The sequence below is a fragment of the Balaenoptera ricei genome, chromosome 20 (genome assembly GCF_028023285.1).
Source record: "Balaenoptera ricei isolate mBalRic1 chromosome 20, mBalRic1.hap2, whole genome shotgun sequence".
NCBI classification, from domain to species: domain Eukaryota; kingdom Metazoa; phylum Chordata; class Mammalia; order Artiodactyla; family Balaenopteridae; genus Balaenoptera; species Balaenoptera ricei.
Window position 1 is genome coordinate 11,014,118 of NC_082658.1, and position 25,789 is coordinate 11,039,906.

Genomic DNA, 25,789 nt, shown 5'->3' on the forward strand with positions numbered 1-25,789 from the left:
GAAGGGAGAAAAGTTGAAACTAGAGCCTCACTGATTTCTTTTCAATCATATCTGTTTTCCATTAAAAAAAAAAAATCTAGTCCATCATTAAGAAGCCACCTTTCTGTTCACTATTTATGTATTAAAAAGTATCAACAAAATGTGTTTCCTTCTTGTCTACCTTTAAAGGGCAATCCTTTCTACAGAATGTGTTGAATCAGCTAGTAGAAAATTCATGAGCAGAAGACCCTGTGAATAGCACTTGTGAACCCTAAGCCAAAGGGGTGCCTTTTGTTTCTTTTTTCCATCATGTTGCACGAAACTGGGCGTCAGCTTTGCCTGATAATTCTCCAGAGAAGCGCTCTCTCTATTAACTCCTCAGTGATGTTTGTTGTTCCCCCCTACTCGTCCCCCCAGAGCCTGATGCCCACCCCAGGGAAGAAGCCACACCCTCATTCCTGGACAGGATCCAGCAGTTAAGCATGGCCGAGGAAGGAGGCCTGGTGGAGAGTGTGGAGTCTGAGGCCAGCGACGAGGCCAAAGAAGACAGATCCCAGCTGGTGGTTTTGGACCCAAACCATGTAAGGAAACATTCTGGAGTTTTGCTTTTGCCCCATGCAGACGAAGATGGACTTAGAGACACTCCTACACCTGCCCTGTAGGCCCTGCCCTGCCCTGCCCCGAGTCTCCACAGCCCACCCTCCACCCGGCAGATGCCACACTCAGGTCTCACCTGCTCCCTGAATGGTTTATCTGCAGGGTTTGAGCTGCCACCTTGTAAAGTTTATTCTCCCTTTAAGTTCATTCATTCAGAGTCAGCATTTCCCAACCTCCACACTATAGACATTTGGGGCCGGATCACTCTTTGTGGTGGGGACTTCCTGGGCACTGTAGGATGTTGAGCAGCATGTCAACATGCAGCCAGAAATGTCTCCAGACTTTGGGTATTGGGTGAGCGCAAAATCACCCCCACTGATAGCCACTGCCTTGAGTGTCCCACCCCTCTGGCAAGTGGGGAGGGCAGGTCTTGATTGGATGAACCTCTTTGGAAAGACTTGGTGCTCCCGGTACCACGGGAAGGATCAGGGTTGCACTGGGAAAAGGGGCTGAGGGTTCATTTGGTACTGGCATCCCAGGCACTGCTCATCACTGCCCTCTGGCCCCAGGGATTAAACCAGGACCACTGCCCCAGCCCACCCTGTCATTTTGCACTCAGGTCCTTCAGTGCCTAGGATGAGACCACAAGTGCCTTGAATTTGTGGCTTCTGGAATAAGAATCCTGGGCAGAAGTAGGGAGCACCCAGCGTGGAAGTCATTTCTGCCATCCTCTGCCAAGAGTTGTGGCAATTTAGGCTAAGCCCTGGAGGGGACAGCACAGTAACCGGCTGTGCTCTTCCACTGTTTTAGCCCCTGATGATAAGATTCCAGGCTGCCCTGAAGACCTATCTTAACCGGCAAATAGAGAAACTGAGGCTGGAACTTCAAGAGCTGGTACGTACCTGTCCCGCCTTCCACCTGGCTGTGCACCCGCATCTCCGTGACCCAGCTTCTCTCTCTGGTGCAGGGCGTGGCCACCAAGCAAAGCCGAGTCCAGCGGCAGGAGCTGGGGGTGGACCTGTACGGGGTCCAGCAGCACCTGGCCCGCCTGCAGATGCAGCTCGAGAAGAGCCACGACCGCCACTCGATCACAGCGTGCGAGAGGCGGAAGAAGGAGGAGGAGCTGCAGAGTGTGCGCTTGCTCTACGCCAGGACCTGCGAGACCGCCAACGAGGAGCGCAAGAAGCGTAAGGCGGCCCCGTGTCCTCGCAGGTGGCCCCGTGGCGCGGCCCCGGGTGCCATAGAGACCCCAAGGGGCATCCTCACATGCCATCGTATCCCTGAATGCCATTGCAACCTGGTGGGGTGTTCCCAAGTGCCATCATGACCCCGAGGGTTGTCCCCACGTGCCATCACAGGGCTTCATGAAAGGCAAGCTGTGTTCCTGTACTGGAGGGGTTCCCAAACTTTTGGGGGAAGGAAGACATAAATGTCTTAAAATGCACCTAATTAGGCAAAGTAGCAAACACTGAAAGCCGGTAGGCGGGGTATTTGGAGTCAGAAGTGGGAGAGGCGGGCTTCCCTGGTGGCGCAGTGGTTAAGAATCCGCCTGCCAAAGCAGGGGACACGGGTTCGATCCCTGGTCCGGGAAGATCCCACATGCCGCGGAGCAACTAAGCCCGTGCGCCACAACTACTGAAGCTCGTGCGCCTAGAGCCTGTGCTCCGCAGCAAGAGAAGCCACCACAATGAGAAGCCCGCGCGCAGCAACAAAGACCCAATGCAGCCAAAAATTGATTAATTAATTATTTTAAAAAATGCTGGAGAGGCTGGTGGGCTGCTGGGGTTGAAGATAGGGTATCCAGAAGGCAGGGAAGAGCGGGAATGGGCAGAGTTTAAATAGGTGGGGAGGTATAGGTGAGGCCAATCCAAAGCACAGGAGCCCATGGTCCAGAGCCCTGCAGCCCCAGGATGTGTGGCAGATTACACGGAATAGGTGGCTTTGGAGCAGAAGAGACAGTGAGGGTGCGACTAGTCACCGTGCACTGTTCCTACCGAAGCAACAGCTCTGCACGGAGCAGAGGTCGTGGGCCACAGTGAACAGTGTGGTCACAGCAGGTTATTTCAGTTTTTGTGCTTTTTCATGTTTCCAACTTTCTTTATCAACTCTGTATTACTATTATAATGGGGAAAATAACCTAAAAGAATTTGGGAGAAACCAGAATCACACGTATATCCCAACTGTGGATGGAAAGAAGCATTTTGGACCCTGAGAAATGCAGGAGAGTTTTCTGGACAGAGTTGGGGAAGAGCACCCCTCTCTGAGTATCACCAAATTAACAGAATCTACCAAAAAGAGAAGAGCACGACATTCACACTAAAACAATGGAGCCACATCCTCCAGATATAACAGAATTTAGACCAGTCTGAAAGAGGACACAGGTCCCCCACCCCCTCCACACAGGAGAAGTGAGTGCCCACCAGCACCCCTCATCAGATCCTCAAGGTGTGGATGGGCTTCTAGAAAGATCCAGACATGTTCGTGGACACTCTGTCCTTTCCGGAAGTCACCAGGGAGCAGGAGCAGAAGCTCCTGAATTCTGGGCAGAATTCCAGAAGCAAGGACCCACCTAATGGCACCGTTTCTCCCTTCTTCAGACTAAAGAACTCGGGTTGCGGTCCCAGCCCTGCCTACCAGGTGCCGCCACTGCACTGTCCCGTAGGTGAAACGTGGGGCTTGGCCTCTGGAGAATGTCCACAGTTGACCTCCTCACTTAGGAGGGGCGTGAAGCCCACCAGTGAGTAAACCTTCACATCCAAATGTGAGTCATCAGCGTCAATCCCCAGACAGGAGAGCGGACGCCTCCACAGACACAGACCGGGTTCCGAAAACATAGCATACGCCAGCTGGTGTTCGACATGAGATTTTAGAGGACATCTCTTCAGTCAAATGAGAACCAACTATTAGGGAAAAGGATACTCGGAATTAAAAAATAGAATCACCTCCCGCACCCTGCCCAAAGTACTAAATAGGCAAATCAGCACTGCTGGAAATTGAACAATTGAACTTGTGTACTAAAAGGTCAGTTTGAGGAATTCTGCCCAGAATTCAAAGCAAAAACCCAAAGTGATGGACGTTTTGAGAAGGAGATAAAAGACATGGACGGTAGGTCTGGTAAAGTCAGTATCCATGAGATAGAAATTCCAGGAGATTAGGGGCATTAACCAGTGACATCAGAGGAAAACATTTGCGTGAGTTCAAGAAAGATGAATCTTCAGATGTAAAGACTCATGGAGGGCCAGATGGGTGGAAGAAAAAATAAACATGCCTAGACATAGTTGGTGAAATTTTTAAATTCCAAAGGTAAAGGGAAAAAATGCCATAGAATTACAGACAGGACAAAACCAGACACTTCCTATGTTATTTAACCCACAAATGGGTGGAAAATTTGGGAAACTCTTCCCAGGCTTTTTTTTTTTTTTGGCTGCATTGGGTCTTTGCTGTGTGCAGGCTTTCTTTAGTTGCAGTGAGCAGGGGCTATTCTTTGTTGCAGTGCGTGGGCTTCTCACTGCGGTGGCTTCTCTTGTGGAGCACCAGCTCTAGGTGCGTAGGCTTCAACAGTTGTGGCACGTGGGCTCAGTAGCTGTGGCTCGCGGGCTCTAGAGCGCAGGCCCAGCAGTTGTGACCCACGGGCTTAGTTGCTCCGCGGCATGTGGGATCTTCCCGGACCAGGGCTTGAACCCGTGTCCCCTACATTGGCAGGCAGATTCTTAACCACTGCGCCACCAGGGACACCACACCCCCACCCCCAGACTTATTTTACAATGTTCGGTATAATCCTTACTGCAAAAGCTTACAACGTACAAAAACAGAAAACTATAAAGTGGTCCTACTTATGAGGTGTAAAAATCCTAAATAAAATATTAGCAAATATTAAATTTTTACTCAGCAACAAAAGATTAAGTTCAGCAATATATGAAAAGAAAAATACTTCCTAGTCAAGAGGGCTTAATTCTGGAATAATTTGAAATTAGGAAATCTACTGATTCATTGCATTATATTCTTAAAGGAGAGAGAACAAATAGATCTTCTGAGTGGATGTCAAATGGGTGTTTGGATAAAACTCATTGTCCATCCTAAACTAGGGTAGAAGGAAAGTTCTTTGTAAGTATTTATCAGCCACTAACAAGGCAGTTTTACTCAGAGGAAAGCCCTGGAGTAATCATAGTTAAGGAATGAGACGAGGATGCATTGTTTTGGAGGTTCCAGCCATGAAAGAAAACAGGAAAAATAAACGAAGTATAGATTCTGGGTATGAAGTCATGAAACTCATTCTCCACCAATGGTATGATTGTTTACCTAGCAGATTCAAGATCACTGATGAAAAAAACAGTAAGAAATCTATAAAGTAACTGAATACCAGAGCTATAATTTTCTTTTCTACCAGTCATATCCAATTATGAATTATAATTTTTTAAAACCTCATCCATAATAGCTATAACAACTATAAAATACTGAGGAATAAGTCTAACAAGAAGCAAGTGAACCTACCTGAAGAAAAACAATAAAATTTTACTAAAGGACATAAAGCAGATTTAAATAAATGGGACAATCATGTAACCAGATGAGAGGATACAAATGTCATTTCTCTCCAAATTAATAAGTAGTTCAATGCAAGTCCAGTTAAAATCCACGATGGGATGTTTTGGGTGAACTTGAATTTATTTAACATAGTTATTTATTATTTTCAAGAAGTAATAATACAAAATTAAGGCACTCTGGAGTCTCCCCCGCCCCAGCCTCCAGCCACTGCCACAGAGGCACACAGTATTATTGATTCTTGTGTATTCTTTTAAAGATGTTTTTGCATATAAAAGCAAAGTTACAAGGGTTGTGGTATTTTTTTCTATATTTTTTACACAAGTAGCTGCATATTATACCCACTGCTCTGTTCCTTGCTTTTTTCCCTTATCAATGCATGCATGCAATACCTAAAAATCTCTCCAATGATTTTCAAGTTCCAAGTTCACTTGGAACACTAAATGCACAAGAATATCCAAGAAAATTGTGAAAAGGAAGGATAATGAAGGGAAATTGTCCTATCAGGTATCAAAACACAGTATCAATCTACAGCAATAGAAACAAAATGGCACTAGAGAAAAAATGGGCAAACGGATCAATAGTGCGGAGTAGGGAGTTCCAGGAAATTTACTCAGGAATTTAGCTATTTACTGCAAATTGAAAGTACAGGTTGTATTTTTAAATCACTAAATATTTTTGATCATTTGACCACCTGAAAATAAACACTTAGACTCCTATTTCACACTAAACCAATCCCGTTGACCCTGCAAATCTCTCTGGCTTCCTCTTCTGACACCAGGTCAAGAAAACTCTGCTTCTAGAGTGCTCAACTGCTCAGGTCAGGCCCACCTGATCATTTCCCTTTTTGCCACAAAACACAATCACAGGAGTGACACTGGGGGCAGAGGTCATGGGAGGCATTTAAGACTAGCCACCCTGTTTTTATTACATGAAGGGCCCTTTGAAGCCTAATAGGTAAAAGACGACTATCCCACCCCTAGAAGAAGGGCCAATGGTATGAGCGGGCAAGTCAGAGAAGGAAAAGGAGAGCTGGTCTTCAAACTGTGAAAATAGACTTGATTTCACTAATGTTGAAAGAATACAAATTAAAAAGAATATTTGAAATATTGACTCTCAGTCACTCAGCCAGGAAAGGATAGAGGGGCAGAAGTGAGTGCCCTGAAGGATGGGTGGGTGAGCTGTCTGATTCAGGTGGGGGTGGATTAGTTGGCGCCCTCTGCCATAGAAAAGGGCCACAGACTGGGCGGCTTGAAGAACAGAAGTTTGTCTTCTTGTCATTCTGGAGGCCAGATGTCCAGGATCAAGGTGTTGGCAGGGTGGTTCCTCCTGAGGCCAATCTCCTGGGCTTGTAGACAGCTGTCTTCTCCTTGTAGCCTCACAAAGTCATCCTCTGTGTGTCTGTGTCCTAACCTACTCTTCTCATAAAGACACCAGTTGTTAGGGCCCACCCTGGTGACCTCATTTTATCTTAATTACCTCTTTAAAGACCCTCTCCCCAAATATACCCCCACCCCAGTCCACCCGGCAACCACTCTTTCTACAAAACCTCCCCCCTCGTTTCCCTGCATTTGCTCCATTCCCCTCCCCCATAACTCTTACCCACACAGGAGCCAAAGAATTCTCTAGTGTTAGGGTTTTTACAGTCATCTTAGATGTAAAAATTAAAAAAATTATTTTTCAAGTTTAAGTTCATCCTTCAAAATCACCTAACTCCAACATGATATTCACCCAGCAGCCTTTTGATCTATAAATCTATTTTCTGTTTAGATCTACCCACTGAATAAGGAGTGCTCTACACAAGTGAGCCAGCAATTACTGGTTGAAGTCTATCTCCCTAAATAAACTGGTGTTCTAGCTTATAAATCAATCTCATGTGGGTTTCGTTCCAAGGAACCCATACTCCAGTGGTGCTCAGCCCACCCTTCAGGCTGGTTTCCTCCCAGGGGATTTAGGACTGTACCTGAGATTGCCAACCTCTAAGTGGTAAGAAATCTGTAAAATTCACATGAGGCCTCGTAACCTTGACACTGTTTCAGAACATCCTTAGACACGGAGAATCTCTAATACATGGTGGGAATGGAGGGCTTATTGCAGTTGGTGGGCATAGATTACATGTATTTCGTCTCTGCAACTAGACTGTAAAGTCTTTGATGGCAAAAGGTATGGGTCTTTGTAGTTTAAAGGCTGTTTCCCAGACCCACTCCACAGTGGGGGGAGGGGTGCTGCTTCCATGATGTCCGGTGTGCGATGCTGGGACACCCTCCCCCTCTCTCCCCAGTGGCAGCTCTGCAAACCGAGATGGAGACCCTGGCTCTGCATCTCTTCTACGTGCAGAACATAGACCAGGACGTGCGTGACGACATCCGGGTGATGAAGCGAGTCGTGAAGAAGTCGGAAGCCGAGCGCAGGCGGGCCGAGTTGGAGAAGAAGCAGCAGGTATTCTGCAAAGATGACGCCCGTGTGACTATTTGCCACATCTTTGATTTCCTGATCTGATCAGCCCTGCCCCTGCGTGAATACCGCAGCCCTGGGCGCGATGCCCAGCATGGGGTTGCTGACGTGGGTTGAGGTTGCTGGGGACCCATCTCACTGTGCACCTCGTCCCCTCCCTTCCAGGACCTGCACGTGGACCAGCTGACCACCCGAGCCAACCAGCTGGAAGAACAGATTGCCCTGTTCGAGGCCCAGTACCGCGCGCAGGCTGAGGACACCCGGACACTCAGGAAGGCAGTGAGCGAGGTAAGCGCTCAGTGGCACAAGCGCCATCTGGCAGCACCCAGGCAGTGCCTGCATGCCTGCAAGGAGACTGACTGAGCCCCCAGTTAGCCGGCCAGCCTCCTGCACATCTGTCTGTCCTCATAAGCATCTCAGAGCATCTGGCTGACCCGCGCTGGGGACACAGTAGATACCAGCTGACTGATGGCCGGTATTCTTATTCCCACTGTAGCCAGTGATAGACTGAAAGGCCTCTCAGGAGCTGGGACATTCTGTCCTGCTTGCTGGGGCATCCTTAGCAAGTTCCTTAGCGACAGCAGGCCTCTTTCGGAGAGGGCTGAAGTTTCCCTACCCGTTCTCAGCCTGGGCAGAGTGCTCCAGGGCAGTGCCCACATCTCCCTTCCCGTGTGGAGTAAGGGAGGGCACGGGCTCAGTGCAGCTCCAAGTGCAGTGGCCAGCACTGGAAACCAAAGTGGCTGTGACCTTTTTTTTTTTTAATCTGTGAGTCACCATCTGCATTCATACGTGCAGTGATGACACAAAGGAAACAGCCCACTTTTATTGAAGGAGAGACAAATGGGCTTGAACAAATGAACAAACACACCTGGGTCCACATGGGAAAGCGTCCAGGGCTTGCCAACCTATGAATATACTTAACCTAGAATGTGCTCCCATCAGAATCTCAGGGGGGAAAAAACTTCTTAGTTAGCAAAGTGATTCTTAATTTTATCTGAAAAATAAATTCAGAGGACTAGCAGAGAATTGTCCAGGGAGGAAGGTTCATGAAGGCTGGCCCACGCTCCCAGTTTGCCCGGAAATGACAGATTTCCCGAGACGTGGGACTTTCTGGGCTAGAACCAGGGGAGTCCAGGACAAACCGGAATGGTGGGTCCACCTAGCACTAAATACTATAAAGCCCTAGAGGCTAAAATAATGAATTACTGGAGTCAGGGACAGACAGGTAGGCTGTGGGAGCCTGTGAGAGAGCTCAGAATCAAGGAAACGTTTATATAGAAATTTCATGGATTATAAATTAATGGAGAGCAAGTGAATTATGCACCCGGTGGTGTTGGGACATTTGGTTAATCATTTGGGGAAAAAAATCAAATCTTTTCCTCATACCACACACTAAAATTCCACATGGGATCAAGTATTGAAACAAGGGAAACTGTACCAGAAGAAAGAAAAAGATAAATATTTATAAAGCCCTGGGTTGGAGAGGCCTTTCTAAGCAGAACACCAGTAAGTTTGGTGGTGCAAAGAGATTTTGAAAATCAATTCAGAATCTGCCATGTGCGATTCTGCTCTGTGATGATTGTGTACACACACACGATGCTGTAGTTTTCTTTCATTACGTCTTTTTTGCCTCCCACCCCTCCCTGCTGGCTGTGTGCCATCGGGACAGGACCGTCCCACGTTTGTTCATCCTGCATTCCTGCACCCAGAACAGGGGTCCCATGGCAGGTACGACACAGACATTGACGACAGACGAGAGTGGGACAGGGGTTCTCCCACCAAGTTGGCAAAGATGAACAAGGCAGGGGAATTGGGGCTCCCATACTGATGGCGGGGGTGCAGTCTGTCTTCATCAAGATCCTTATTCAAGGGCAATACTGTACTGCATGTCAGGGACACCCACCCCACTCCCCAGCAAGCTCTCCCAAAATATCACTGTTTGGACTTCATTCCAGGGAGAATAGGCATGCAAATAAAATTTCTGTATACGTTACATACTTCACGAACAAAATGAATAGAGAGTCACTGGGGACACAGTGCTGTATGTGATAACCAAGAAAGTCCCAAGAAGAGGACATTGGTTAAACAAATTATGATATATCCATGCAGTGGAGGACTATCCCACCAATAAAATAAATATTTACTGGCATGGAAACCCATTCACGATATGCTACTTTTTATTTTTATTTTTAATATTTATTTATTTGGCTGCACCAGGTCTTAGTTGTAGCACGTGGGATCTTAGTTGTGGCATGCGAACTCTTAATTGCAGCTTGCGGGCTCTTAGTTGCGGCATGCACATGGGATCTAGTTCCCTGACCAGGGATCGAACCCTGGCCCCCTGCATTGGGAGCGCAGAGTCATAACCACCAGGGAAGTCCCGCTACTTTTTTTTTTTTTTTTTAAATAAATTTCTGTTGTTTAAGCCACCAGTTGATGGCAATTTTTTTTTTTACACTGTATTTATTTATTATTTATGGCTGTGTTGGGTCTTCGTTTCTATGCGAGGGCTTTCTCTAGTTGCGGCAAGTGGGGGCCACTCTTCATCGCGGTGCGCGGGCCTCTCACTATCGCGGGCTCTCTTGCTGCGGAGCACGGGCTCCAGACGCGCAGGCTCAGTAATTGTGGCTCACGGGCCTAGTTGCTCCGCGACATGTGGGATCTTCCCAGACCAGGGCTCGAACCTGTGTCCCCCGCATTGGCAGGCAGATTCTCAACCACTGCACCACCAGGGAAGCCCCCCACTACTTTTTAATACTAAGTTACAAAACAATAATAGGATATGATTGCTTACACACACACACACACACACAAAACACACACACACACACACACACACAGGAAGATAACACTGGGGTGTTAGAAATGGTAAACTCTAAGTTGTGAGATTATTTTTATTTTCTTTTTGCTTATTTCCATATTCTAATCTGAGTAGAATAAACACTTTTTTTGATGAGGAGTGTGTTTAAAACATTTAAAGACTGAATTCGGCCTCGATTTTTGCATCTCAGCCTGTACCTTGGTCAGCAGGCCCTCGTCTGGCAGCCTTGGGGAGTCGGGGGGCACCTGCCTCTGGCTGACCAGCCCCGCAGAGCCCAGCCTGGGGAGGAGCCCAGTGGTTTTGGTACCTACTGCCTCGGCCGGGCACTGTTGGGCAGTGCACAACCTACTCCACGGCACAGAGCAACCTCCTCAGTTAATAACTTACCCAAATCCTGAAATGTCTCACCAGTCATGGTATAATTAATTCATACCACTTTATGCTCTATAATAATAATAATGAATAGATGATTTTTTAAAGCCCTGACACCTGAGAGTGGGATCCCCAGGGGTGACGCCTCCTTTCACGTCCAGCTCCACCCTTTTATCATCCCTGTGAGTGTTCAAGGCCACTCTGACTTCCTCCAGCATCTACCATGCACATCCACCAAGAGCAGACGCTGCTGGGACTCAGCACCTCCACAGAGATGCTCGTGGCCTAATGGGGGTCTCACCCGAGCTCCCACTCAGTGCCCCTTCCGGGAATCAGCACGAGGCCAACTTGCTAACGGTGCAATGATTCCACTGAAATGACCATCAGGACATTCTGAGCACCACACGACACAGCAATTGTGGTCGAGCTAAGAATGTGCTGGGTGTACAGGCACCATCCCCTCTGATCCGACGGCCGCAGGATGTGGGTACTGTTACTGTTCCCGTGTCACAGCTGGGGCTCAAGGCTCAGGCAGGTGTTAGACAGGTCTTTAGAGCCATGTTTAATTTCACATGTGTCCTTCTGCTGATGCAGATAAAGAAAAGCATGGGTAACAGAGAAGGAAGATGATTCAGGAAGCTCGGGGCTCTCCGACATCCTTTTGGGGCTCTGAGCTTAATGACATAAGACCAACATCCAAGTAACCTCAACGCTCCACTGCAGGCCTGCACGGAAATAGATGCCATCAACATGGAGAAAAAGCGCATCCTGCAGCAGTGGGCCACCAGCCTGGTGGGCATGAAGCATCGCGACGAGGCTCACAAGACCATCCAAGAGGCACTCAGGTACAGGCGGCCCTTCTGGTTGCCATGGAGGTGGGCCAGGTGGCTCAGGACCACGGGGGTGTCTGGGCGAGCGGGGAGAGCTCGTGACAAGTGTGGGAATGCGGAGGCAGGTGCGGAGTGGACTCCACGCCCGGCTCCTCACAGGTGAGCACGGAGTGCCCATCCTCGGCTCTCCTGGGACAAAGGGGTGCACCTGCAGCCCAGCAGCCCTTCGGCCCCAGCTTCCGCCCTGAAGCCCCCTTATTGTTCACCCAGATTTCAGTGTTTCTTAAATCCTTTCAAACTTTCCGTGGCACCAGGGCAGCAAAGCTTTCATGCTCAGATTTCCTGGGAGGATTAAGGAGAAACAGTGAGAGAGAGAGAGAAAGAAAAAGGGGTATTTATCTTGGGCAGATAAAGGTGTCCCTTTGATTTGCAGTTTCACCACCTGTGTGCAGAAACTTCATCCCTTCTCTATTGTTCTGCCGAGGGCTGAGTTCCATCCGAAATCCTGCTTTAATCTCCCTGAAAAGGGAAGGAAGAGGCCCCCCTCGCGTTCCCCTCTCACTTCTAGCGAGGGCTGGACGTGTAGCCTGGGCGGGGTGCTGGAGACAGAGGCTTCCAGACACAGCACTGCCTGAATTCCCCAAACCTCCAGGGTGCTTGGGGCCCAGATGTGGAAGCCGGTTCTGGAGCGAGCACATCATAGCTCGACTCGACCTCAGAAAAACAAAAACGGAGGGACTGATTGTTTTTAAAACAAGCCATTTTACATGGGTAATGCTGGATTAAAAATACTCGTTTCCTTCATTTCCCTGAGTCGATGAGAGAAAGCCAAAGGGAGAATCATGGAATTGTCCAGGCAAAGTCCGGCTAAGGATCTGCTTTCCCTTTAAACACGCAGGTGGAGGAACCGGGCGGGCTCAGGGCTGTGGGGTTGGACTCCTCTCTACCCTGCCCCCTGGGGCTGCTGGCCTGCCCACTCCCGCTGTGTCTGCCCCCTCAATGCTGTCCTGTGTTTGGTGCAGGAGAGGCCTTGGCCTGTGGGCAGCTTTTTCCTTCTGCCCAACGTCGACCTTGAGTAAGGTTGAGGCTGGGAGTCTCATGGCCTGTGCCCCCCACAGGGACCCCCCCCCATTGTCCAGCACTTCCTGTGTGTGTGTGTTTTGTGTATGTGTGTGTGTGTGTGTGTGTGTGTGTGTAAGCAATCATATTCTATTATTGTGGGTCCCTACCACACAGAGGCTTGAAAGGCAGCAGATCCTACGGAATCTTTGTAGTTAGTGACAAAGTCGCATTAGGAGTGCCTCCCAACCACAGGTGAAGAATCATGTTGAGGCTGCAGCAAACACTGAAAGTCATACATTCAAAGCAGATGGGTCATTTCCATGTGAAACGTCTCAGAACAAGCCAGAAAATACAAAGACTATACTGTGCTTAACTTGGGATGGGGGGGATACCCTGCCTAGAATTTACACCCTCTCAAGGATAGGGACACAAACAGGTCCCCTTGTGCCCTGGTATCTGCCTCTGTCATACCTCCCGACAGGAAACGTGTGGGACAGGCAGGGCTCAGCACCTCTGCTGGGTGTTAATCTGTCAGCTTTATCGCCTTGAGATCCTGTAACAGGTTCCCTCTTAATCCTCAGATGGATTGGGCCAAGCTTCAGACATATTCTAGATTCCACCAGTTCTTTTCATTCTGTTTATTTTCCACTGGTATCTGTTAATCAAGGACTTTTTTAAATCAATTTTTTAATTGAAGTACAGTTGATTTACAATGTTGTATTAATTTCTGCTGTACAGCAAAGTGATTCAGTTATACATATGTAGACATTTTTTAAATATTCTTTTCCATTATGGTTTATCATGGGATATTGACTATAGTTCCCTGTGCTCTACAGTAGGACCTTGTTGTTTATCCATCCTATATATAAAAACTTATATCTGCTAACCCCAACCTCCCACTCCATCCCTCCCCCAACCCCCTCCCCCTTGGCAACCACCAGTTTGTTCTCTATGAAGGACATTTTTAAAGAGTGTCTTTTTTATTTTATTATTTTTTTTATTTTTGGCCATTCTGTGGGTCTTGTGGGATCTTAGTTCCCTGATCAAGGATTGAACCCGAGCCACAGCAGTGAAAGTGCCGAGTCCTGGACCACTGGACCGCCAGGGGATTCCCAAGTGTGTCTTTTTTAAAAATAATTTTTATCAAGGGTAAGTGATCACATTACAGGAAATTAGAAAAACAGAGATAAAGATTTAAAATACCACAGTCTTTCTCCTTTTGTGACAATGACAGTTGATTAGCTAGCATTCTGGTGTCTTTTCCCCCATGCATGTTTTACTGAGTGTTCAGATTTGTGTCATAAATATTGGATGTCTTATTGTTATTGTTATTGTCAAATTCTAGGTATTTATAAGGCTTCTACCTCCTAAAAAAGAAAATGAGTAACTTTTAAAAGTTTGGTTTATTGAGGATAATTTATGTACAAATTTATTATGTAAATTACTAGTGTTATGTAAAAAGTTATCCTTTTTCAGAGCACAGTTCAGTTCAGCAAATGGACAGACGCAAGTAGCCATCATACACTCAAGATATCAGCTATTTCCTGCATCCCAGAAGTCAGTACCTCTTCCCACCTCCAGCCCCCAGCAACCCTGATCTGCTTTCTGTTCCTATAGTTTGGTCATTTCTAGAATGTCATATAAACAGGATCACACAATACGTAGCTTTTCTTGTCTAGCTTTTTTTTCACTTTGCACAGTGCTTTGAGAGTCAGCCTGATGTTACAAGATCAGTTGCTGAGTAGTAGTCCCTCGTGTGGATATATCAACATTTGGTTGTTTCCAGTTTGGACGGTAGCATGACCAGAGCTGCTGTGACATTGTGTGCAGGTCTTGGTGTGGGAATGCAAAATGGAACAGACCACTTTGGGAAACACTTTGGCAGCGTTTGAGATTCCCAGCCATTCTCATCCTCACCAACACTTAATAGTGCCGTCATTTAAATTTTAGCCATTAGTAGATATGTTGTGGTGTCCTGTCGAGATTTTAATTTGCATCTTCCTAATGACCAATGATATTGAGCGTCTTTTCATGTGAGTATTTGCCATGCATATATCTTCTCTGATAAAAGGTGTCTTTTGCTCATTTTTAAAAGTTGAAGTATAGTTATTTACAATGTTTCAGGTATACAGCAAAGTGATTCAGATATATATATATATATATATATATGTATATATATATATATATATATGTATATATATATGTATATATATACTTTTCCATTGTAGGTTATTACAAGGTATTGAATATAGTTCCCTGTGCTATCGTTTATCTATATATCTGTTAATCCCAAATTCCCAATGTATCTCTCTACCCCCTTTCCCTTTGGTAACCGTAAGTTTGTCTTCTATGTCTGTGAGTCTATTTCTGTTTTGTAAATAAGTTCATAAATAAGTTCATATGTATCATTTTTTTAGATTCCACATATAAGTGATATCATATATTTGTCTTTCTCCGACTGACTTATTTCGCTTAGTATGATAATCTCTAGGTCCATCCATGTTGTTGCAAGTGGCATTATTTCATTCTTTTTGTGGCTGAGTAATTGCATATATATGTGTGTGTGTCCATGTGTGTATGTATATATATATATATATATATATATACATACACACATACCACATCTTCTTTATCCATTCATCTGTCGATGGACATTTAGGTTATTTCCATGTCTTGTCTATTGTAAACAGTGCTGCTATAAACACTGGGGTGCAGGAATCTTTCTGAATTAGAGTTTTTGTCTTTTCTGGATATATGCCCAGGAGTGGGATTGCTGGATCATATGGTAACTCTATTTTTAGTTTTTTAAGGAACATCCATACTGTTTTCCATAGTGGCTGCAGCAATTTACATTCCTACCAACAGTGGAATGTAAATTTTTCTCCACACCCTCTCCATCATTTATTATTTGTAGACTTTTTGATGATGACCTTTCTGACTGGTGTGAGGTGATACCTCATTGTAGTTTTGATTTACATTTCTCTGATTATTAGCAATGTTGAGCATCTTTTCATGTGCCTGTTGGCCATCTGTATGTCTTCTTTGGAGAAATGTCTATTTAGATCTTCTGCCCATTTTTTGATTGGGTTGTTTGTTTTTTTTATGTTGAGCTGTTTGAGCTGTTTGTATATATTGGAAATTAATCCCCTGTCAGTCACATCATTTGCAAATATTTCCTCCCAGTCTGTAGGTTGTCTTTTTGTTTTGTTTATGGTTTCCTTTGCTGGGAAAAACCTTTTAAGTTTAACTAGGTCCCATTTGTTTATTTTTGCTTTTGTTTCCATTACTCTAGGAGATAGATCCAAAAAAATATTGCTGTAATTTATGTCAAAGAGTGTTCTGCCTATGTTTTCCTCTAGGAGTTTTATAGTATCCAGTCTTACATTTAAGTCTTTAATCCATTTTGAGTTTATTTTTGTATATGGTGTTAGAGAATGTTCTAATTCATTCTTTTACAAGTAGCTGTCCAGTTTTCCCAGCACTACTTATTGAAGAGAATGTCTATTCTCCATTGTATATTCACGCCTCCTTTGTCATAGATTAATTGACCATAAGTATGTGGGTTTATTTCTGGGCTCTCTATTCTGTTCCATTGATCTATGTGTCTGTTTTACTGTGCCAGTACCATACTGTTTTGATTCCTGTAGCTTTGTAGTGTAGTCTGAAGTCAGGGAGTGTGATTCCTCCAACTCTGTTCTTCTTTCTTAAGATTGTTTTGGCTATTCAGGATATTTTGTGTTTTCATACAAATTTTAAAACTTTTGCTTCCAATTCTGTGAAAAATGCCATTGGTGATTCGATAAGGATCACATTGAATGTGTAGATTGCCTTGGGCAGTATGGTCATTTTAGCAATATTCATTCTTCCAATCCAAGAACATAGTATATCTTTCCATCTGTTTGTGTCATCTTCAATTTCTTTCATCAGTGTCTTTTAGTTTTCAGAGTACAGGTCTTTTGCCTTCTTACATAGGTTTATTCCTAGGTATTTTATTCTTTTGCTCATTTTTAAACTGAGTGGTTTATCTGATTATTGAGTTATGAGTTCTCATATGTTCTGGATACAAGTCCTTTACCAGATGTGTATTTTGAAAATATTTTTCCCCAGGCTGGCTTGTAATTTCATTCTCTTAACAGTGTTTTTTGAAGAGCCAAAGTTTTAAATTTTGATGAATTCCAATTTATTAATTTTTTTCTTTCATAGTTCATGCTTTTTATGTCCTCTCTAAGAAATCTTTGCCTGACCTAGAGTCATAAAGATTTTCTCTATGTTTTCTGCTAAAGTTTGATAATTTTAGCTCTTCTATTTAAGTATATGATCTATTTCAAGTTAATTTTATTATGGTCTGAGGTTCAGTCTTTTTTTGCATGTCCATCTCCAGTTGTCTTAGCACCCTTGGTGAAAAGACCATCCTTTCTCCACTGAAATACTGTGGCACCTTTGTCAGAAATCAGTCAATTGTGTGTGTGTGTGTGTGTGTGTACACTCTCCATCCTGTTCCATTGATCTATTTGTCTTTCACCAATACCACATTGTCTTCATAAGTACAGCTTTATAGAAAGTCTTTAAATCAGACACTGGGAGTCCTTTTTCTTCTTTTACAAACTTATTTTGGCTATTCTAGGTCCTTTGGATTTCCATATGAATTTTAGAATTAGCTTGTCAATTTCTGGGGGAAAAATGCCTACTGGCATTGAGATTAGAAATGCATTGAGACTATAGGGCAGTTTGAGGAGAATTGACACCTTCATAATATTGAATCTTCTGCTGCGTGAACACAGCATATCTCTTCAGTATCTTTTTTTTTTTTTAATGTGTGCAGGTGTTTATTGCTATACTGGTGAAATTGGGGAAAAAACAGAAAACTGGATAGAGCCTAATTGTATACCAATGAGATATTTAAAATACTATCTGGTCATTGAAAAGAATTAAGGCAATTTCTATGTACACTGATAATGAATATCTCTAAGATACAACACAAGAAAAAGTAAGGTGCAGAACAGGATATACTAAGCTTCCACTTGTAATTTTTTAAGTGGAGAGAAATACATAAACACCCACAAACATAATGTTTATATATGCATAAAATATATCTGGCAAGACATTTAAGAGACAGTAACAGGTTGCTTGGGGAAAAGAGTTCAAGGCCCAGGAATAGATGTGAGAAAAATATGGAAGGTATTATTCTAGTTCAAGAAGAAAGTACTTTTTGAATTGTTGAATAAGAACTTATTCAAAGGATAAGATACCATAAGTAGAGAAAAGCATGCTTAAAGTACAGCAGGACAGCACAGAATGAAAGGGAAAAAATGTCTCACACACAAAAATGCAAATTCCATTATCCAGGATCTGCATTTTTTATCTTGACATTACTTATGGGTATTTCCATGACCAGTATGCTGAGGGGATTTGAAGAGACAGCCACCTGTGTTCCTCCCAGCCACACCATTCACTGTGTGCCTCAAATGCTTTAAGCTTCGTGTTCACGAGTACAAAACTGAGATAACAGCATATCCTTTCCAGGGTTATGGTCATGACTAAAGGAGATGGGCTGGTGCCAACCATTCCCCACCCACAAGCACAAGGCAACAGTTTCCTGCCCTTTCCCCCTCCCATAATCACAATATTAGAAGAGTTTTAGACTTGGACTTGAGATGGGTAATAGTTCTTTTAACTTTTATTTTTATTTATATTTTTAATTTTTGGCTGCACAGCATGCAGGATCCTAGTTCCCCAACTAGGGATTGAACCCATGCCCCCTACAGTGGAAGGATGGAGCCCCAACCACTGGACTGCCAGGGAAGTCCCGGATAATAGTTCTAATACATTAGAAAATATTAGTCAAGATTCGATTACTATTGGGACTTCCCCAGCAGTCCAGTGGTTAAGACTCCATGCTTCCACTGCAGGAGGTGTGGGTTGGATCTCTGGTCAGGGAACTAAGATCCCACGTGCCGTGCGGTGCGGCCAAAAAATAATAAATAAATAAATAAATAATATGCGAACGTCATAAAAAATTTTAAAAAAAAGATTCGACTACTATTAAAAGAGTTGGTTTCCTAATTTCTTTCTCTCCACTCTGTGAGCTTCCTCTGAGCAGGGCACCACCATACACATTGGTGTTCCGATGTCCTAGCTTTGCTCTTTCAATTTTGGCAGCGAATGCCAGCATCAGGTCAAGTCCATGGATGGCGAGCTCGAAGCCTGTAAGAAATCCATCATAAAGGAGGAAGAAAAGAACGAGAAGCTGGCTAGTATCCTGAACCGGGCAGAGACAGAAACCAGCCTGATGCAGAAACTGACTTCGCAGTGCCTGGCCAAGGAGGAGGCCCTGCAGAACGAGTTCAACACCTACAGCCTCACCCTGCTGGACACGGAGGACGCACTGGGCAAGGCCCACATGGTACGGTCATGTCTCCCACCCGCAGGGCAAGCCTCCCCGACCTCCTTCACAGCACCCACCCTCTAGCTCTTCCTTTCCAGGAATACACGGCAACCATGGGCGAATTGCAGACTCTCCACCAGACCATCCAGCATGAGCTGGAGCTGAGGAGGAAGATGGATGCCTCCATCGTGGAGAAGCTGCAAGAGCACATGACCTCCAACAAGATGACCAAGTCCTTCCACCAGCTCATCCTGAAGCTCCAGAAGGAAAAGACCAACCTGGTATGCCACCTGCACACACCTGGGCCTCGAAAGGCAGGTGCCCTCAGGGAGAGCAGGCATTGGGGCGCCTCTCGCAGGGAACAGACCACATGCGGTGGAATGGGCGGGAGCAAGGGGCACTCAGCATGTTCATTCATCTTTCATTTTTTTCTAGTTGAAAAGGAATGCATTTTTATTGTAGAAAACCTAGAAGTACAAAAAGGCATAGGAGGAAAATAAGACAGCTGCAGTCCCACCATCCAGAGATAATCTCTTCTGAAATTGTGGTGTATTTCCTCTGGAAATTTTTCGAAACACACACGGTCATACTCATACACACAAAGACACACAGAAACACACATGCACATACACATCCCCACGTGCACACATCCCCACATGTGAGCAAACACACGCACACTCATTCACACACACGCCAACATGCACACATTTGTGCAACATGTTCACATACATGAACACACGTGTGAAGACACCTGTGCACACACAACCCTAGAGGACATAGGACTCTTACTATATACCAGTTTTTAATCCACTCTAATCCATTTACATTAACTTTAATGAAATACAACACAGAGAGGAAAGTGCACAAACAAGTGTAGTTGTCAATGAATTTTTCACTATGTATGTAGTGTTTTATTTTACATTATTGACCACATTCAACGTAACATTGTCCAGTAAATATTCTTAGAAAAAGTACATGCTGGCTTATGCATCACATTTCATCCTACAAATGTATGTTTTGTTCAACAGTTCTCTCATTAGACACTTCAGGTTGTTTCTAGGTTTTAAACTTTATAAATAACTCAGCACTGAACATGCTTGCTCACACATCTTTGTCCACATGTCTGAGGATAAATTGCTGCAGCAGAAACCCTGGTCAAATTGGTAGGAGCATTTTAAATGGATTGTGGAGTTGCCCAAGCCTCTGCCTCCCCAGGGTGTGCCTGGAGGTCCTGAGTGAATGTGATTGGCCCACCTGGCCTGGGGACCTCCCCCCACCCCTGTCATGAGCTCTCTCCTGCTCCCCCAGGGGTCTTGCTTTTCTCTGAGTGGGGGGGGTCCCTGTGTCCTTAGAAAAGCAATTTGTTACTTAAATAGTTTCTTTTTTGGCTCTTCCTGTGATGTGAACCCCTGCCTCGGGGCTGCTGTCTATCTGGCTAGCAGCCTGAAGCACCTCACCCCTCCCAGACACCTGGGAGGAGACCAGCTCGCTCCTGGCCTGGTGTGCCAAGGAACCAGGGAGACAGGGCTGGAACCAAGACCACCCATGCCTGGATCTCCTTGAGATGCCCTAGCTGATGCTGGTGGAGTATTTCCAGTTCTTATTCTGGGAAGTGGGGGCAAGACTACCTGCTGGGAGCAAAACTGGGGGTGGGGGGCAGTGTGTACTGGAGAAGCTATGGAGTGTGGTGGGTGTGAAGTAAACCTGCCCAGCCCTGCTGCAGCACCACAGAGGCCGGTCCCCTGGCCCCCAGGTGTCCCTCTTCCTCAGCCACCCACGTAGGCGGCACATGTACTACCACTCATGTCCACAAGAGGGCAATAAGGAGTCCAGGTCCAGCATTTGTTGCAACAATTGGTGGGCAGCAGGTGTACTACCACCCAAGTCCACAGGAGAGCAGTAGAGAGTCCTGGGCCAGCGTTCATTGGAACAATTGATGGGCGGCATGTGTACTACCACTGATGTCCACAGGAGGGCAGTAAAGTCCTGGTCCAGCATCTGTTGCAACAATTGGTGGGCAGCAGGTGTACTACCACCCATGTCCACAGGAGGGCAGTAAAGAGTCCTGGGTCAGCGTTTGTTGCAATTGGTGGGTGGCACATGTCCTACCACCCATGTCCACAGGAGGGCAATAAGGAGTCCTAGTCCAGCATTTGTTGCAACAGTTGGTGGACAGCAAGTATACCACCACCCATGTCCACAGGATGGCAGTAAAATCCTGGTCCAGCATCTGTTGCAACAACTGGTGGGTGGCAGGTGTACTACCACCCATGTCCACAGGAGGGCAGTAAAGAGCCCTGGGCCAGCATTTGTTGCAACAATTGGTGGGCAGCCCATGTACTACCACCCATGTCCACAGGAGGGCAGTAAAGAGTCCTGGGCCAGCATTTGTTACAATAGCCAGCAGATGCAAGTCCAGCTCTGGAAAGGGGGCACTTTTCCCGAACTGCTCATTACACCCCAATGGGCTGGTGGCAGACAGGGTGGGCATATCTGGGACAAGGAGCAGAGATTGTGGAGGGACAGAATCATCCACAGCTGGGTCCAGAGGGAGGGCAGGCACAGGTGAACCGTGGGGCCTACACAGTTAGTTCAGGAGCAGTACTGATGTCCCAGGAGGAGGCCAGGGTGGTCTCAACAAAGGGGACAAACAGCCCGAGGGGACTGAGGGGAGGTCGGGGTGCTCTGGTTGGCCTGGTTGGTGGCTGAAAGGGGACTTAGGAACTGAAGCCCTTCCAGGGTGGCTAGCACTGGGGTAGAGAGGAAGGCAGGGCCCCTGTGAAGACCCATTGACCTTGGATGGTCTTGGCAAAGAAAGGGACAGGTGGATAGCCAGAGCTCAGAGGGGCCAGAGGGGCCAAGGTGTGACCGCAAGGAGCTGGGTGACTTGAGGTGCTGGCAGGGCCTGGCTTTAAACCTAGGAATGTCCTGGAAAGCCATGCACGATGGCTGGTCAGAGAGTGCATGTGTGACAGAGCCAGCTGGGGTCATGTGGGGAGGGGCAGAGATGACCCTGGGAGACTAGGAGTTGATGGGAGCCACAGGCTGGTAGAGAGCTGAGGATTTGCGTGGGCAGGAACTAGTGGGCAACCAATGGAGAGGGGCTGGCTAGCAAGGTCAAGGCAGAGCCACAGCTCGGGGAAAAGGGCCCTGATCCCAAAGTGAGCCCGAGCTGCCTCCCTCCCTGATTCTCACAAGTATCCGTATGATCAACCCTCCATTGTAGGAAAGAATGGAGCAAATCTGTCTTCGGAAGCCAACAGAGGAGGCAGGGTGGGCTGGCCCAGCCTTCAGGACAGTGGCAGCCCCGAGGAGCCCTGGGCATTTCTGCCCTGGGCCGAAGCTCCCACCCCCAGAACCAAGGTTGGCGAGAGCCCCAGGGTCACAAGCCTCCGGCCAAGTGGCAAGTGACACCCCACAGTACAATCTTTTCTCTCAAGGACTGTGTCCAGCTTTTCCAGTGAAATGTAAGGACATTTGTCCCATCAAATAGAAATTAGAAGTTGGTGTTTGTCACAGCATTATTTAGAGTCGGAATGTTGATAACAGATTGACAAGCTCAAAGAAGGCAGGCATCTTGGTTTTCCTCACCAAAACACACGAACTGTCAAGAGCAGTGCCCCATGATCATTGTGGAACAGATGACATTCCCAGGGACAGCTGTGACTTGCTTCCTAATCTCTGTTACAAATATGACTGAGTATTACACAGCCATTAAAAATGACATGACGTGAAATTTGTCAGATTGCAAAGTGGCTTACAAACCTATATGTAGAGTGTGATCCTGTTTTTCTTTTGGTGGGGGGGGAGAGGGGTTTATATACAAAGTCGGGAAAGCAGGATAGATTCTAAATAGTGATGCTGGCTAGCTGTGTGGCAGATTTATGGGTGATCATCTGTATTTTCACATTTCCCCATTTCAATGCACATTACTGTTTGTTTGATAAGAAGAGACAATAATGTTAGCTTTCTTTTTTTGTGAGAAATCAATAGGGTTCCAACAAGTAGGTCCTTTGACAGGTCATGAGGTGGAGAGAAAGCCAACATCCTCCTCTCCTGATTATGTTTTGGAATTTCTCCAGATGAATACCCGGAGGATCAAGGAAACAAGAAGCCAACCAGCTCATTTGGAGCCTCCCAGAAAGAGAAAAAAAGTTCAGACATGTTTCCTTCTGCTAATTCAGGTGACACATCATTCCAAGATTGATGGTGACATTGCTCAGACCACCCTGGACATCACGAACACCAGCTGCAGGCTGGACATGCATCAGAAGACACTGGCCGAGCTGGACAAGGAAGTGAAAAAAGTCAACGACCTCATCACAAACAGTGAAAATGAAATCTCCAGGCGCACAATCCTGATTGAGAGAAAGCAAGGCCTCATCAACTTTTTGAACAAGCAGCTGGAGCAGATGATTTCTGAACTCGGGGTAAGACCCCAGGGCCAAGAGAGGCCGCTCGGGTTGATATCTATGCCTGGCCATTTCAGGAACTTCTTATGTTCAGAAACGAACTCACGTAGGACACACGCGTTCCTGTCCCGCCGATCTTACAGGTGAAGCACGTGTGTCTGTGCAGAATGCGCTGACTCAGGGGCTGTCTGCAGACCTTCTCTGTTGGGCCAGATAGTCAGTATTTCAGGTGTTACAGGCCAGATGGTCTCTGTTGCAACCCCTCACCCCAGCGGCTATGAGGAGGAGCCACAGGCAGTACGTAAACAGACAGGTGTGGCTGTGTGCAGTAGAACCTAACTTAGGGTCCCTGAAGTTTGAATTCCATATAACTTCCGCCTGGCACAAAATTCTCTTCTGATTTTTTGTGCGGCCCACGGGTTATGCAAAGACAGGCAGCGGGCGGGATCTCACCCACTGACTGCAGCTCTGAGTGAAGTGGTCTGATGAGTTTGGGGCTTGAAGTCCTACAGATTATCCAGGTATCGCTGACCTGGGGAACCCACCAACAGTTTCAAGTCCCAGAGCAGAATGGGCAGCTGGGGGCACACTCTTAGGTAGACCTCGACACCAGAGTGCAGTCTCAGAGCTGCAACCTGAGTGGATTCCAAGGGAGTAAAGACCCTAACCCATGACAGTGTGCTGTTAAAAGACAATTTGCAAAGCCCCTTTGGGTGACAGAGGCCCTGCTGCCCCTGCCCCAAGACTGGGGCATGGTGGGGCCCGGCCAGTGGAGGGAGGGGAAGGGGTCACAGACCCCCAGACCCATATCTCCCACAGCAGGTCAGGCCGTATGGCCTGGGCCCTCAGGGGAGGGGACCCAATGACAGGGTCCCTGGTCCCTCTGAGTAAAGACCCCCTACTCGTCGTACAGACACATGATCTCAGGGGTCCCCAACCTCGGCAGCCCACCCGGATTTAGAGGCTCATTCTGCTTTCTGGTGAACATCACTTTCAGGGGGAAGAAGTGGGGCCCCTGGAGCTGGAGATCAAGAGGCTGACCAAGCTGATCGAGGAGCACAACGCCGGCGTGACGCAGGCCCAGGTGACCTGGCTCCGACTGCAGCAGGAGATGGTGACGGTCACGCAGGAGCGCGAGGAGCACCTGGCCTCCCTGGACATGTCCAAGAAGGACATCCACATCCTGGAGCAGAAGAAACTACGGATAGAAAGTGAGCTCCCCTGCCCAGCCCCCTCCACAGCACCTGCTGTGGTGTCCCGGTCCCACCTGGTCCCACCTGGTCAGCCCAGCCCTGCAGCCCCACAGGAAGTGCTGCCTGGTGTCCAGAGCCCACTCGGCCTGAACGCGTCATGCCCACTTCTCCCCGGAGGTCCTGCCGCCTGCTGCTCCTGCCCTTGGGCCACCCAAACCCCCCTGTTGATGGTCAGGGTCGTTGCTTTCCGGCCCTGCCCCTGAGCTTGGCTGGTCTTTCCTAGGGGCTTGGTGTCTGAGCGCCAACCCTGTCCCCTTCGGCCTCCTCTGGCTGGGCGGGGGTGCCTAAAGGTCGGCGGGGCCGTAGGGCGCTCTGGGCACAGACCCGGATCACTACCCCCAGGGGCCACCCCCGACCCCCGGCCGCCCTCCCCGCAGATAAGATCGACCAGGAGAAGAAGGAGCAGAAGCAGATCGAGCGGCACATGAGGGACCTGGACAGCGACCTGAAGAAGCTCAACGTGCTGATGAACCAGAACCGAGGCAGCGCCGAGGAGCTGCAGCAGGGCAACCTGGCCACCGAGGGCGAGTTCGTGCGCGCGCTCAAGGTGGGCTCCACCTTGAGCTCCCGCCCGCGGTGGGCAGGCAGGGGGCAGGGCGGGGGAACAGGTGTGCGCAGCCCTCAGCCCCACCCTCAGCTGCCCCCTCCCCATGCAGGCCTCGGAGCGAGAGACCATTGAAATGCAGGAGAAGCTGAACGAGCTCAGGGAGGAGAAGGCTGCCGTGCTCAACAGCCTGGTGGAGGCGGAGTGAGTGCCGGGCGCCTCCGGTCCCAGGGTCGCTGCCCCACGGAGCCGTGGGAGGCCACCGTCCACGTAAACCGGCCCGGGAGGTGGGGGCGGCTCTGGGACCCGAGGGGGATCCCGGGGAAGAGTGGGGTTCTTGTCTCCTGCGCTCAGGGCAGCCCTCCCGCCAGACCCATGATCGTGGTCGCTGGAAACAGAGTGGCTTCCTTTGGGACAGACTTTTTTAAAACTGTATGATCTTTCTGGTGCCTGATTGTAAGAGTAATCCAGACCCAACGGTAAGCATTTTAAACCGTAACACTATGTGCAGAGTAGAAAGGAGAATCACACTTAATCCAAC

General features: G+C 47.3%; 1 protein-coding gene across 5 annotated transcripts in view; it reads left to right on the forward strand.

Annotated features, from left to right (window-relative positions):
- The window catches only part of CCDC40 (coiled-coil domain containing 40), a 43,251-nt gene that overhangs the window by 9,641 nt on the left and 7,821 nt on the right, over positions 1-25,789 (forward strand). For all 5 annotated transcript variants that reach the window (XM_059908671.1, XM_059908674.1, XM_059908672.1 and 2 more), the window contains 12 exons: positions 397-560; positions 1,387-1,470; positions 1,544-1,763; positions 7,397-7,554; positions 7,735-7,857; positions 11,486-11,607; positions 18,814-19,057; positions 19,138-19,320; positions 23,224-23,469; positions 24,449-24,662; positions 25,082-25,251; positions 25,361-25,452. In XM_059908671.1, the coding sequence (XP_059764654.1) occupies positions 397-560; positions 1,387-1,470; positions 1,544-1,763; positions 7,397-7,554; positions 7,735-7,857; positions 11,486-11,607; positions 18,814-19,057; positions 19,138-19,320; positions 23,224-23,469; positions 24,449-24,662; positions 25,082-25,251; positions 25,361-25,452 (2,020 nt within the window). The remainder of the gene's footprint in view (positions 1-396; positions 561-1,386; positions 1,471-1,543; positions 1,764-7,396; positions 7,555-7,734; positions 7,858-11,485; positions 11,608-18,813; positions 19,058-19,137; positions 19,321-23,223; positions 23,470-24,448; positions 24,663-25,081; positions 25,252-25,360; positions 25,453-25,789) is intronic.